The sequence below is a fragment of the Abramis brama genome, assembly GCF_963993115.1.
Source record: "Abramis brama genome assembly, chromosome: 16".
Taxonomy (NCBI): domain Eukaryota; kingdom Metazoa; phylum Chordata; class Actinopteri; order Cypriniformes; family Leuciscidae; genus Abramis; species Abramis brama.
Window position 1 is genome coordinate 7,763,502 of NC_139978.1, and position 12,651 is coordinate 7,776,152.

The 12,651-nt window shown below is 37.7% G+C and overlaps 1 protein-coding gene across 2 annotated transcripts in view; it reads right to left on the bottom strand.

Moving 5' to 3' along the window:
* Nucleotides 1-386: 386 nt before the first annotated feature.
* Nucleotides 387-12,651, bottom strand: part of ntrk2a (neurotrophic tyrosine kinase, receptor, type 2a) — a 47,003-nt gene continuing 34,738 nt past the window's right edge. For both annotated transcript variants that reach the window (XM_084087625.1, XM_084087624.1), the window contains exons 13-17: nucleotides 8,990-9,120; nucleotides 8,727-8,899; nucleotides 8,158-8,398; nucleotides 4,949-5,107; nucleotides 387-3,490 (exon numbers count right to left, since the gene is read on the bottom strand). In XM_084087625.1, the coding sequence (XP_083943751.1) occupies nucleotides 3,305-3,490; nucleotides 4,949-5,107; nucleotides 8,158-8,398; nucleotides 8,727-8,899; nucleotides 8,990-9,120 (890 nt within the window). In that variant the 3' untranslated portion in view covers nucleotides 387-3,304. The remainder of the gene's footprint in view (nucleotides 3,491-4,948; nucleotides 5,108-8,157; nucleotides 8,399-8,726; nucleotides 8,900-8,989; nucleotides 9,121-12,651) is intronic.

Sequence of the window (12,651 nt, forward strand, 5' to 3'; positions counted from 1 at the left end):
ATTGATCAGTCTTCCCTTTCTTTTTCCCCTCTGACCATGTCAGTGAAATGGGAATTGGAACAAACTCTTTGTTTTATTCTACTCTCGAAGCTTCAGATCTACTATAGCAACGCTAATGCTACATAAACTTTATGGATTGTGTCATGTCATCATAAATTGTTTTTAACTTGCTCTGGTCTCCATCATGTTTGTGTATGAGGTAAAATTTCAGGCTGACAGCCAATAAAAAACATGGCTGTCAATAAAGCATTTTAGTGCCTGTAGGTCAATACGTTCGGCCCATGTTGTCAAAGCACTCTGTATGAACCTCTATTGACCAACCTATAAACATGGGCCTACGCATAACTCACTGTCACAATAACACACTCCAAACGCACACGTGATGAGGTAAGACATTACACTTTTATTAAATACAATGGCGGACAACTTGACTTGTCCATATACCTCAGAGAAATCATACAGACAAGGACGTTTGATTGTACTTTTGTTGCTGAGTGTTTAACTGTATAACACACTACTTGATACTTTGCAGAAATCTTCTTTCCAGGTGTAAGTAGGCATGTATCATTTAAAAGTATCAAGAAAAATATACTAGGTTGGAAGTGTGTTAAGAATGTTGGATTCAAAGTCAACATGAAACAGCCTTTGCATCATTTTACTTCCGTAAATTGGTGACTGGTGAAAAGGAAAGATGTTTCAGACTAGGAAAGTGTAAGAAAGTAAAGTAGATCAGTTTTGCTGTCATGTTGACTTTAACACTTGTCAGGTGGTTTAATTATGGACAGTAGTTTAGCTTATAGACATTCTGAAACATCAGAAGAAGTTCTGTACATGTAGAAGACAGTATTTGATATGCAGTCAGTTCATTGTTCTGTCGCAGACTAATCTAAACCACTTAAACTCCCCATCCATATTGATATCTTTGAACAACCTCATGAAAACCTCATGAAAATAAAGTTACATTGTGGTATTATTTTCTTGACAATTAAGCAGATTTTTCTACATTTCCATTTATATATATATAACATAAGAAAAAAAAAATCATAGCCATCACTGTAATGCGAAAAAAGTAATGACAGTTCAATATTCATACTTCATGGTAGTTTGTTGTACTGTAAAAAATAAAATAAAATACTAAGTTAAAAACATTAAAAACATTGTTCTTCAGTAAAAAACAAAATTACTTCATTACAGAAATTCAACATAATACATTGTTTTAATTAGAATTTGAGAACATTTTCTTAATGTTCATGAAAAATAGTCACATTCCAAAATTAGACTTCATTGCTTTTGCAGTCAATGTAACTTTTAATGCAGTTTTCTTAACGTTCACCCCAAAATATGTAATTTTTCTATATTTTTTTCATCAATACATCCCATTCCACAGCTCTTAAACTCTCAACCAAATATGAAAAAAATGTATCAATAATTATTATTTTTACATAAATAAAATAATTTACAAACACAAAAGTGATTCACATTAAAGTACACAATAAATAAAATATAGAATTAAAAGTTACATCTCTTCAAGACTATTCCAAAAAAAGTAATTAACTCCAAAGTTGTGTAAACTTCTTTTGGGATTTTATGCTCACAGAATGAATTTTTTAGAAGATGTTTGTTTGACTGATTCACGGCATTGAGTACAGTGTGCTAAGTCTTCTGTGGGACATTGACAGTGCAATAATCAACGCAAAAAAAAGGATGCTTTGATAGGACCTCTATAGTGATAAATAGATATAATCATTTATGTATGATAAAAGGAAGAAGAAATGCGGGTTTTAGTGAGGTGACTCAAGTTTATCTCTCTTTAACATTATTTTCCTCCCTAAGTCTCATTCTCTCCATCCTGTCCCCTCCCGTCTCTCCTCTTCTCCGCACTGATAGCGTATATGAGCCTAGAGGGAGTTGCTGCTAATAGGAGACATTTGTCCTGTAATGAAATATATATTACACTATAGCATTTGTACGACCCGAAGCTTGAGTACTACATTAGTGCTCTAACTCAGTAGTAAAACATGGCGAATGAGAAAGAGAGAAAGAAAGGTCATAATTTAGCCCACACCATCATAATCGGCCACTCTGTATAATTAAGCTCCTGTAAGAAATGCAAGCTGATGGTATTGAGGCATGGCCTCGTCTCAAATGACTCCATCTAGCCCTCCATGGTGCACGACGTGTACAGACCTGAAGACTATGGCCATTGATAGTGGTTTATTGGTCGAGGGCACAGTGGCGGAAAACAGACACGCTGGTTGTGACATCACAAAATGGAGAAGGCTTAGCTTATGAATATTAATAAGGCTATGCACAAATAATTTAACGTGGTCTTATAAACATGTAGCATCGATCTGGAAAGCAGGTCAGTAGTAGAGCTTTTCTCCAAGTTAAAACTGAAATGTGAAAAATGAAAAATCACACAGCATAGCTAATTCCACCAACAGATCGCTACTCATACTAACAAAATATAACCCCTGCTCGACAACTGGAGATGCATTCACTGCACTGGACATGAACCTGCTGCAAACTATTTCATAAAGTAGAGGGACAAAATCAGCAATGGCAAAAGTAGTGGGGAGATGTCCCACTATAAATAACGGCTATGTTCTCGACACATTTTAATGGACTACTTTGCATTTCAGATTTGCTCGGCAGCACCAACATCCTGTCAGCGTCCAGAAGCATTTAATTAGAGTCGCTCAACTGTGAACATCCAGTTTTATAAACACACATGTATACGTATAGATATAGTTGCAGTTTGTCACTGTTGATCACCATGCTAGTTTCACGTTCTGTGCTTTGTATCGGATGTATGAGCTGAATACAAATGGGAGCTGAAAGGACCAAATCTGTCCAGTGGGCAGAAACGTTGTTTATTTCTCCTCTCATTTGTGTTTGGTCATTGTTCTGAGCTGCTATTTCCTCTTTGTTAAGATGGACACCCTTCCTCAAGTCCCGAATGCATTTATTCACTGAACTGGAATTTGCAAGTGTAAACTTGGTCCAGAAGTTGAGGATGGTCAACCATTGGGGATTTTGTTCACTGTAAGTAAAACTATAGTCACTTGAGTACGGCTCTTTCCATTCAATCCATTTTTGTTCAGAAATACATAATTCATAGTCATTGGACACAATCCTGTTGCCAGTGTATCTAGACGTTTACATTGAGAAGAGGAGCAGTCGATGAGGAGGAGGGCAAGGGCGGAGGTGTTAAAGCTGTAGAAGAAAGAGATTTTGGGTGGGATAGAAGAGGGGGGGCAATTTCAGGGATCCACTCCCAGTCCCAAACGCAGCACATGCTCTCTTATCCCAGGATGTCCAGATACACTGGTGATGCCTTGGCCAGGTTGAGGAGCAGGTTATTGATCTCTTTAATGTTGAGTCGGGTGTGGGGTTCTCTCTGCCAGCATCCCAGCATCAAGTCATACACCTCCTTTGGACAGGTCCGGGGGCGCTGCAGTACACGACCTTGGGTGATACACTCAATCACCTAAAAAACAGCAAGGAGTGAACAAGGTCAAACAAATTAAATGTCCAGAAATATATGAGTCAAACTGCTATAAATGTAGAAAAGGATTGTTTATTAAGATAAACCACCATCCAAGGAGTGATAGAATTTGAATATACAGCATTTTGAAGTTTTTATAGTGTAGCCTTAAGTGTTTGAATACTTCAGTTCTAAAGTTTGAAGGGATGCAGGCCTTACTCAGGTCATTGCTAGGGTCTTCGGGTTAGGTGCCTATTAGTTCTAAGTAGATGTCCAATTTGTTCCAATGTCCTAAAGAGTTTAGCTCCAACTTGTTCCAACACATCTGCCTGGAAGTCTCTATCAATCCTGAAGACCTTGATTATTTGGTTAAGGTGTGTTTAATTGAGGCTGGAGCCAAACTCTGCAGGATAGTGACACCACTGTGTTCTGGCTGGTCTCTAGGGCACAGCTTCCCAAGCCTGTTCCTGGAGGCACATTTATTTGATAATATTGTAATTTATATGAGCTACATGGGAACTCATCCAGCAGACGGTTGGTTAAGCAAGTCTGTCTGCTTTCTGACCTAGACCCCGGATAGTCAAGCACTAACACTAAGAAGAAGCAGGTCAGGTCTACCTCAAAAAGTCTGAATCCTATGCTATTCTGTGAACACCACTTAGACCAGGGGTTTTCAAACCTGTCCCGGAGGATCCCAAGCACTCTCTCTGCCATCTAACACACCTGATTCCTCTCATCAGCTCATTGGAAGAGACTGCAAGACCTGAAGTGGGTGTGACAGATAAGGGAGACGTGCAGTTTTGGGGATCCTCCGGGAAAGGTTTGAAAACCCTTGACTTAGACAGCAAGTTTTAACAAGTAGAAAAATGTCTACTGTTGGTGTGCCTTCAGGAACAAGGTAGGGAAACACTGCCTCAGGGTCTTCTAGTTGGTTGTTAATGTGTTCTAGATGCTTGCTATAGTGTTCAGTGCGTTTGATAATGTGTTCAAGGAGGCTGCTGGGCTGTTCTGGGTGATCTCTAAGGCAGAGGTAAGCAACCTGTCTCCAGGAGCGATCTCGGCTACCCCTTGCTCTAGGTTCTTCTGGTTGTTGACTAATGTGTTCTAGGTGGCTCTATGGGTAATCTTGGTGGTCTTCTGTTTGGATGCTAATGTGTTCAAGGTGATTGCTATGGTGTTCTGGGTGGTTTCTGGGGCATTGGTTACTCCTCAGAACAGCCTAAAGAACTGTACAAAACATCCAATACTACTATTAGCAGTAATACTACATTGATCAAATAGCAGATTAGTTGGATAATTTCTTTGGCTCATTTTTTTAAATAAATAAATTTTATTTTATAAATTATAAAATAAAATGCCCCCCCCAAAAAATACCCCCCCAAAATAAATTATAAAACTGGCATTAAAAAAGGCATTTCACTGATTGGAGATCACATGGGTGTGTATGTTATGCATCAGTACCTCATTATTTGACAGTTGGTACCAGGGCTGTTTCCCATAGGTAAAGATCTCCCACAGCACGACTCCCAGACTCCAGACATCACTCTCCGTGGTGAATTTCCTGTACATGATGCTTTCTGGTGGCATCCAGCGAATTGGCAGCATGGTGTGACCTCCAACCTAGACATGTGAAACAGTAAGTACACACTGAGTCATCCGACATATTGAGTCATGGTGCTGCTGTAGGTGACGTGAGTTCGAATCTGTCGAATCAATAAAAGTGGTAATGGACAATGTAATTAATTACAAAAAATAGAATGGCACTGAAACTTAGAATATATGTTAGACTGTGGTTTGACATTAAGATGACCAGGTGTGCTCAAATCGATAAAAACAGAGATATATAAATTCAAGCTACTCTAACAAAACTCCCTGCATTTGACAAGCACTAATGGATAAGATCCATACAGACTTTTAGAGCAAGAGTAGACAGTGGATACTAGTTTGTTGCCATTGGAGCATTGTTCAATCCAAAAAGCTCTCAGGCAAATGCTGACAGTATTTCTAGTTCAGGACCTCAGATGGTGCCATAAGTTGCGCCTCTCAGGATTTGGATGCTGTAAGCTTGGGGAGTTGGTCTGGCCTGGAGCTCAACCCCAAAACCAATCATTTCATTTATTAGCTTTCTCCATAATGCGCTGCCTCTGAAATATTAATTATGAGATTGTGGTCCAGTATGTGGATTAGTCTCAGATTAATTGGTTTAACATACTGGACTCATCAAATATTAAGGTCAAAAGCTTTTAGGCTTTTTCACTGGTCCCATAGTGGAGCTACAGACTAGAAGGGTCACTTAAAAAGAGGTCTACTGCACAAGCACTATTAGAAACCTTTTTCCTCTGCAATCAAACACGCACATACACATACACACACACTCATACACACAACAACATCCTGCTAAAAAGCTTAGACCAGTTTGCACCAGTTTAAAATCCAAGGTTCTTTTAATTGGTTTTAGGTGGGCAATTACTGGCAAAGCTGGTTATTGTTGCAGGTCATACCATGTTTTTGCTCACACTGCCAAATAGCCTGTTAAAGTGCCTCAGTGTATGAGTATGTAGAAAGGATCAAAAGCTGTTGTTTTCAGCAGGGTACTTTTTTCTCTTTTTTATACTGCATTTAAATGTTCTTATAAAAAAAAAAAGAAAAAAAATTTGTTCAATAAGGTGACCACTTTTTTTCCTAAAAAGAAGGTGTTTGTTAAGGTTACGTTAATAATAATAATAGAACTGAATGACTATTAAGATATTACACTTTACTAAAATGACATGAAAGCTGTTCATACACCATTTTACTTTCATAATTGGGGAAATCTGGATATTCATTGAGGAAAAAGGTAGGACAACATAATCTTTGGTTAGTAAAAACTATGTGTTTCTAAGAGGGATTGGTGACATCAGCCAAAAAGTGTATGTGTAGAGAGACAGAGCAAGTTATAACATTTGAATGAAAGATTAAAAATACATGTTTTTATCTTTGGTATAATGTGTAGTGATGAATGGTGCACAATATGACAGAGACACTTAACTCTCTATTAAAGAATTAAATGCAGGCAAAGGCAATAAGGTTGACTATGAGGATTCTCAACTAAAGCTTTTGAATATAGGTTATAATGCACAAATGTGGCTTCATAAGAAGTTCTATGGTTACACAACATGCTTTCACAACTTAAAATCCACCCATCAGCCTCTGCCTGACCAGCTGTTTCTATGGAAACTGATGTTCTATAGGCCTAATCAATGGTGTACACAGTGCGCACACACAAATCTACTGACCTGCATTTGAATCTCAATGGAGACTCGTATAATGGAGATGTGTCATGATATTCATCAGTATTCAGAGATAAATGAACTCGAATGAACTTGTTGGCACAGTTGTCAATGAAGAGAGTTATCTAATAGCACATCTCTGCATTTATAAACATCATTCAACCCATTTTCAAACACTGGATAGATGATTCACACTGAATACATGAATGGAGCACAATAGAAGAACATCATGCTATCAAAGAATAAATTAAGTTGTCTTTCTCTTCAAATGCTTTATTTACCAAAGTGTAAGGTTGTGTTTCTTGATTTTCTTCTCTCTAACCATTATATTTCTTTATCTTTTCATTAGTTTTTTATTCTTTTTTCCCCCTAACTTAGACCCCTCTCCTTCTCGGTAGGCCCTCATGCTGAATTTTGGGGTGAATACTAATGAGAGATCTTTAATGACTTTTTCAGTTTCTGTCTGATGGCGCAAGTGCTCTATTCTTTTTCTTTGCTGTTGCCATAGTAACCCCTCTTTCCTGTTCCCACGCCACCTTCTTCCCTGACTCCTAATCTGGGAGAGACTAACTGACGGGAGTGAATCAACACACACACACACACACACACACACACACACACAGAAATTCTGCTGACATCATACAGGAGGAGAGCCAGTAGGGTCAAGGTGTTCGAATAGCTAGTATTCAGTGATCTGTATAGCAAAAAACATGAGAAGCATATTGATTTATACATATACTGGGAAAAGGATTTGAATATCGCCTTTAAGTGTCCTTGTAAAGTCAGCATTAATTTCCAACTAATGAATCTGAAACAGATATATATACACATGCACATTTAGTTTTAAATTAAAATATATTTTTTAACTTTCGTCACGCAGACCACTTTTTTTCCTAACAGAGGTGTTTGTCTAGGTTACATGTAAATAATATTAATAATAATAGCACTGAAATACTATCAATATATTACACATTAGTAAAATGGAATTTTCTTTTTGGAATTTTTGTTCAATAAGGTGACCACTTTTTTTCCTAAAAAGGTGGTGTTTGTTAAGGTTACGTTAATAATAATAATAGAACTGAATGACTATTAAGATATTACACTTTACTAAAATTACATGAAAGCTCTTCACACACCATTTTACTTTCACAATTGGGGAAATCTGGATATTCAATTAATCTTTGGTTAATAAAAACTGTGTTTCTAAAAAAAAAAATCTTTTTTTTTTATTAAAGTCTGTTAAATGTTTGCCGGTTCCCGCCTCCTTCTTCCCACAACATCTAACCTCGTTACAAACATAATTATGTAATATTACTATTAATAATGTAAACAAATTAGAATTAGAATTTATATTTATAATTAATTTGAAAAAGCACAGACAAACTATAAAGCAAATCTTACCCGATAGTAATCTGTACTGTAGACATCTCGGGACATTCCAAAGTCTCCAATCTTCACCAGGAGATTCTCCCCGACTAGGCAGTTTCGAGTGGCCAGGTCTCTGTGAACAAAGTGCTGGGAAGCCAGATACACCATGCCTGCGGCGATCTGCTGCGCAATATGAAGCATCTGAGACTGAGTGAGCTCTGCCTGCTGAAGTACCTGTCCGTCAGCCATCAGGACTGCATCAGGACCATGAGCCCTGGGGCGGACAGAGAACGAATCAACCACAACCAGACCACAATTTAAAAACAGTCATTTTAAACTCAGAGATAAACTAAAACATTATATAATTGTCCATCAGCACCCTGATAGATCATTTGGATTTGTTTACCAACTAGAACACTTTCTTAACTAGCTTTAAAAAGCAGCAATGGAAGTCCTTTGGTTTACTTTGTATTAGTGACAGATTTTCAATAGCTGCATGAAAAATGATGTGTAATTATTGGCTTACAAGGACAAAGCAATTAAAGAAAAGATGTGACTAAGCACTATTGGATTCCAATGCGAACATTATCAGGAAGCTGTACCTGAGGAACTTGTTGAGGTCGCCATGCTTCATGTACTCGAACACCATAATTAGCGGATCGCTCTCCACACACACTCCATAGAACGTGACGATGTGCTCGTGCTGCAGATTGGTCAACAACTCGGCCTCACGATGGAAGTCCTTCCTGGCGTTCTCGCTGGCCTCTTTCAATGTCTACAAACACAGAATGTGTACAAATACAATTAGTATACTGAACGTATAGTGATCAGTATGCTAACATCAAAGCTAAATTAAACAGCCGACCTTGACAGCCACCAAGATCTTCTCCTGTTCTGCGGACAGGTTGTAGCATTCGGCCAGGAACACTTTCCCAAACGCTCCTTCTCCAAGTTCCCTCTTCAGTACAATGTTGTGCCTCTTAATGTGCTGAACAACTGGCGAAAGAACAACACAATCACACATTTATGTTACATTTTGCCTTTTTGCACTGACCTTTAACTCTGTAACCTTCAATCCCAATTTAGTATAATGGGATTGGAGCCAGACATGGTGGACATGGGTTGTGACCTTGGGGATCAAGATTGTGGCTCACAGGATGAAGACTCAAAAGCGGATGACTCTTGAAGACTGGAGACTCAAGGGGCGTTGAAATCAGGAAACTTAAGGAACTAAGCAAATGTCTTAGAAATATGAAACTAAGTGATAGTCTCGGTAACAGGAGAATCAGAAACATTCTCTCAAACAGGAAACATTAACAAGGTCTTCAGGTACAGGTCATTCTGGGATGGATGATACAAAATGCAATGATCTATCAACATATGTATTTCCATACCTCCACGCACATGTTCACGCAGACATCACACATCATGAGCGCGTTCAGTAAGGGTGTGCAGAGTTGTGTACAGACGGTCACACTCCTTTTATAGCTTCTCCTGAACCAAAACAACGAGCTTATGCTGCGATCACGCCATGTCAATTGTTAACTACAAGATGGCAACCCGTGACGTTCTACCCGGACCAGCTCACGTCCTCAGACTCGGATTTATGCGTTTCTATGTCAACACTATCAACACCGAAATGAATCTGCAGCAGTCAGGTGCTACAGGTCAGCGCTCTTTAAGTTGTTTACGTTCATTATTATTGTAATGTTATGTGCTTTGAGACATGAGGTAGTTTAACACCGTCTCTCGTGAAGCTTTGCAGAATTTGCTGTATGCGTTCATTGTGTTTTGAAGGACACGTGGCTTTGGAGACACTCTGAAGGGACGGTGGTATCGTATGCTTTCAAAGCTAGCTTGCTATTGCTAGCCTCTCTGAAATTGCCGACTCTACCTTTAAGACAGTTCAGAGGACTGGACATTTCATAAAAACAGGAAGAGTAATCCAAAATGGATAAACCCGCCTGGCAGAGTTCACAAAATATAGCTTGATGGTCAGATGTTCTGTAATGTAAATCTTAGAGAATGAGAGTTAAAGGATATAAGTGCTTCTTTATTCAAAGAAGTCCACGAAGATCAAAGGATTGAGAACAAGTAATTCAAGAAAGACAATAAATCAGACCTTTTCAAACATAACATACAAAGAAAGACACTTTTTTAAAAATAGATATGACATAAATCCTGAAATGAACCAAACCCATGAGACTGAACCGGAATGTGTAATAAATGGTTATAACACAGTAATAATAAGACAAGTACCATAATGTCAGCTAGGCAGATCCTTGAATATGCTTGAGTTAGTAAGATACTAATATGCATAAAGTATACCTCTTTTTAGTCTATACTATAGTTATACTAGTCTTTTATCTGAAGCTAATCAACATCAAGGTCAACTAATTGAAGATGCTAACTCTTTTGTTTGGAATCTGGACGTGATGTGTATGTAGGATTGGTTTTGTCAGCATTATGGCTACTATGCAACTGGATGGAAGTGATCTGTTAAGTATAGACACCCTGACCAATGTAAGTGCTTCATTCATGGTAAGTTGAGCAATTTCAGATGAGTGACAAAACCTGATAGGGAGGGACTGAGTAGGTTATTCTTGTGAGAACCTAGGGAAAAATTATATTGTTTAGAGGTTGCTATTTAAAGCATGGGAGACATAAATGGCGTGTCTCCTTAATCAAACACACCTGGTTTAACTCATCTTGTTGGAGACTCCACAAATTAATCAATGAAAATACTGTCATCATTCACTTGAAATTTACGTGGTTATTCACTCTCTGATCAAATCAAATCATTGATCAACAAAACAGAGCTCAAATCAAATATGCTGACATGTCAAACTTTGATGTTATTGACGTGTCACCATTTTTGATTTACAGAGAGATCGCAATGGTTCTGAAGACTTGGATTAAACTGCTGGAGTATGTCCTTTTTGTGCTTTGACCCCATTGACTTTCATCGTATGGACAAAAACAGCTGAAACATTCTTCAAAATATCTATTTTTTTTGTGTGTGTGTGTTCTATAGACATCCCAATGGCTAAGTTTTTTTTTATAATTATTATTAAATAATGGGTTTCCAAGAGCTTTATTTATAATCAGACACATGCAATTCCGGACATTGGACATAATTTAATAAAAGGTGTACTAGAGATTATTTCAGATTTGGTGGAAAAGAGACGTTTCTTATCCCAGATGTCCCTTAAGAGAGTGAGGACAGTGCAGAGATAAGACGAGATTAATCAGCCGTTTAGTGTGCTGGAGGAGAGAGAGATAAAGAGAGAGAGAGAGAGAGAAGATTCTGAACAGACACTGCACTCTTAGAGATTTATCCTTAATGTGATTAAGAAATGCTTTTGAAGAAAAACTAGCCAGTCAGCCGATTACATTAGCGAGAGCTAGATGATGAGGCTGCATCGATCTACAGTAACTCACTGTACACCATAACCCTATATTAAAAGTAACCAGAGTGGGAAGGAAAGGACACAGAGAACGTAAAAAATGAGAAAGGCAAGTGATGAGGGTTATAAAATAAATATTTAAGATGCTGTGTGATTGTGTATGCAGATGCACAGTCAAATAAACCTGCCAAATAAATGTTTGAGTATGTTCCCCCTAATTCAAAAGAAATAAACTAAATTTATATTTTGCCTACTGTAGGGCCATTAAGACAATTAAGCACATTTCCACCCATATTCTCATTACCAGAATGTTAAAAAAAATTAAAGGGATAGTTCACCCAAAAATGTAAATTCTGTCATTAATTACTCACGTCGTTCCAAACTTTTCTTGACTTTCGTTCATCTTCGGAACACAAACTAAGATCTTTTGATTAAATCTGGGAGTTTTCTGTCCCTCCATTGACAGCTATGCAACTACCACTTTGACGTTCAAAATATTCATAAAGAGATCCAAATGTATTGAGCGGTTTAGAGCAAATTTTCTGAAGAGACACAATCACTTTATAGGATGAAAGATTTAATTTAGGCTTTTATTCAAACATTAATCAACTCTCACATCAGTTGTGGTAAACGGAAGCTCAAGCATGTTCGCTTGACGTGCGAGAACCAATGAGGTTCATTCTCATGTTGCGCATCACATTTGAGCTTCTGCAAGAACCAATGAGGTTTGTTCTCGCGCCACAAGCAGGTTCGGTTGAGCTTCTGTTTATGTTCGCTGATCAATGTTTATATGAGAATAAAAGACTAAATTAAATATGTTCATCATATAAAGCGATCAAGTCTCTTCAGAAAAATTGGACTAAACTTCTGAAGATGAACAAAAGTCTAACGGGTTTGGAACGACATGAGGGTGAGTAATTAATGACAGAATTTTCATTTCTGGGTGAACTAACCCTTTAAGTATATTATTTAAATAGTCAATTATTTATTGCCTTTAATTTACTCTACAGTACACTTACCTTTTAATATTACATTATGTTTAAACACCATTAGAGTATTAGTACACTATTAGTAGTATTACAATTTATTTTGATGCTCCCCAATAGACATTCTACTGACT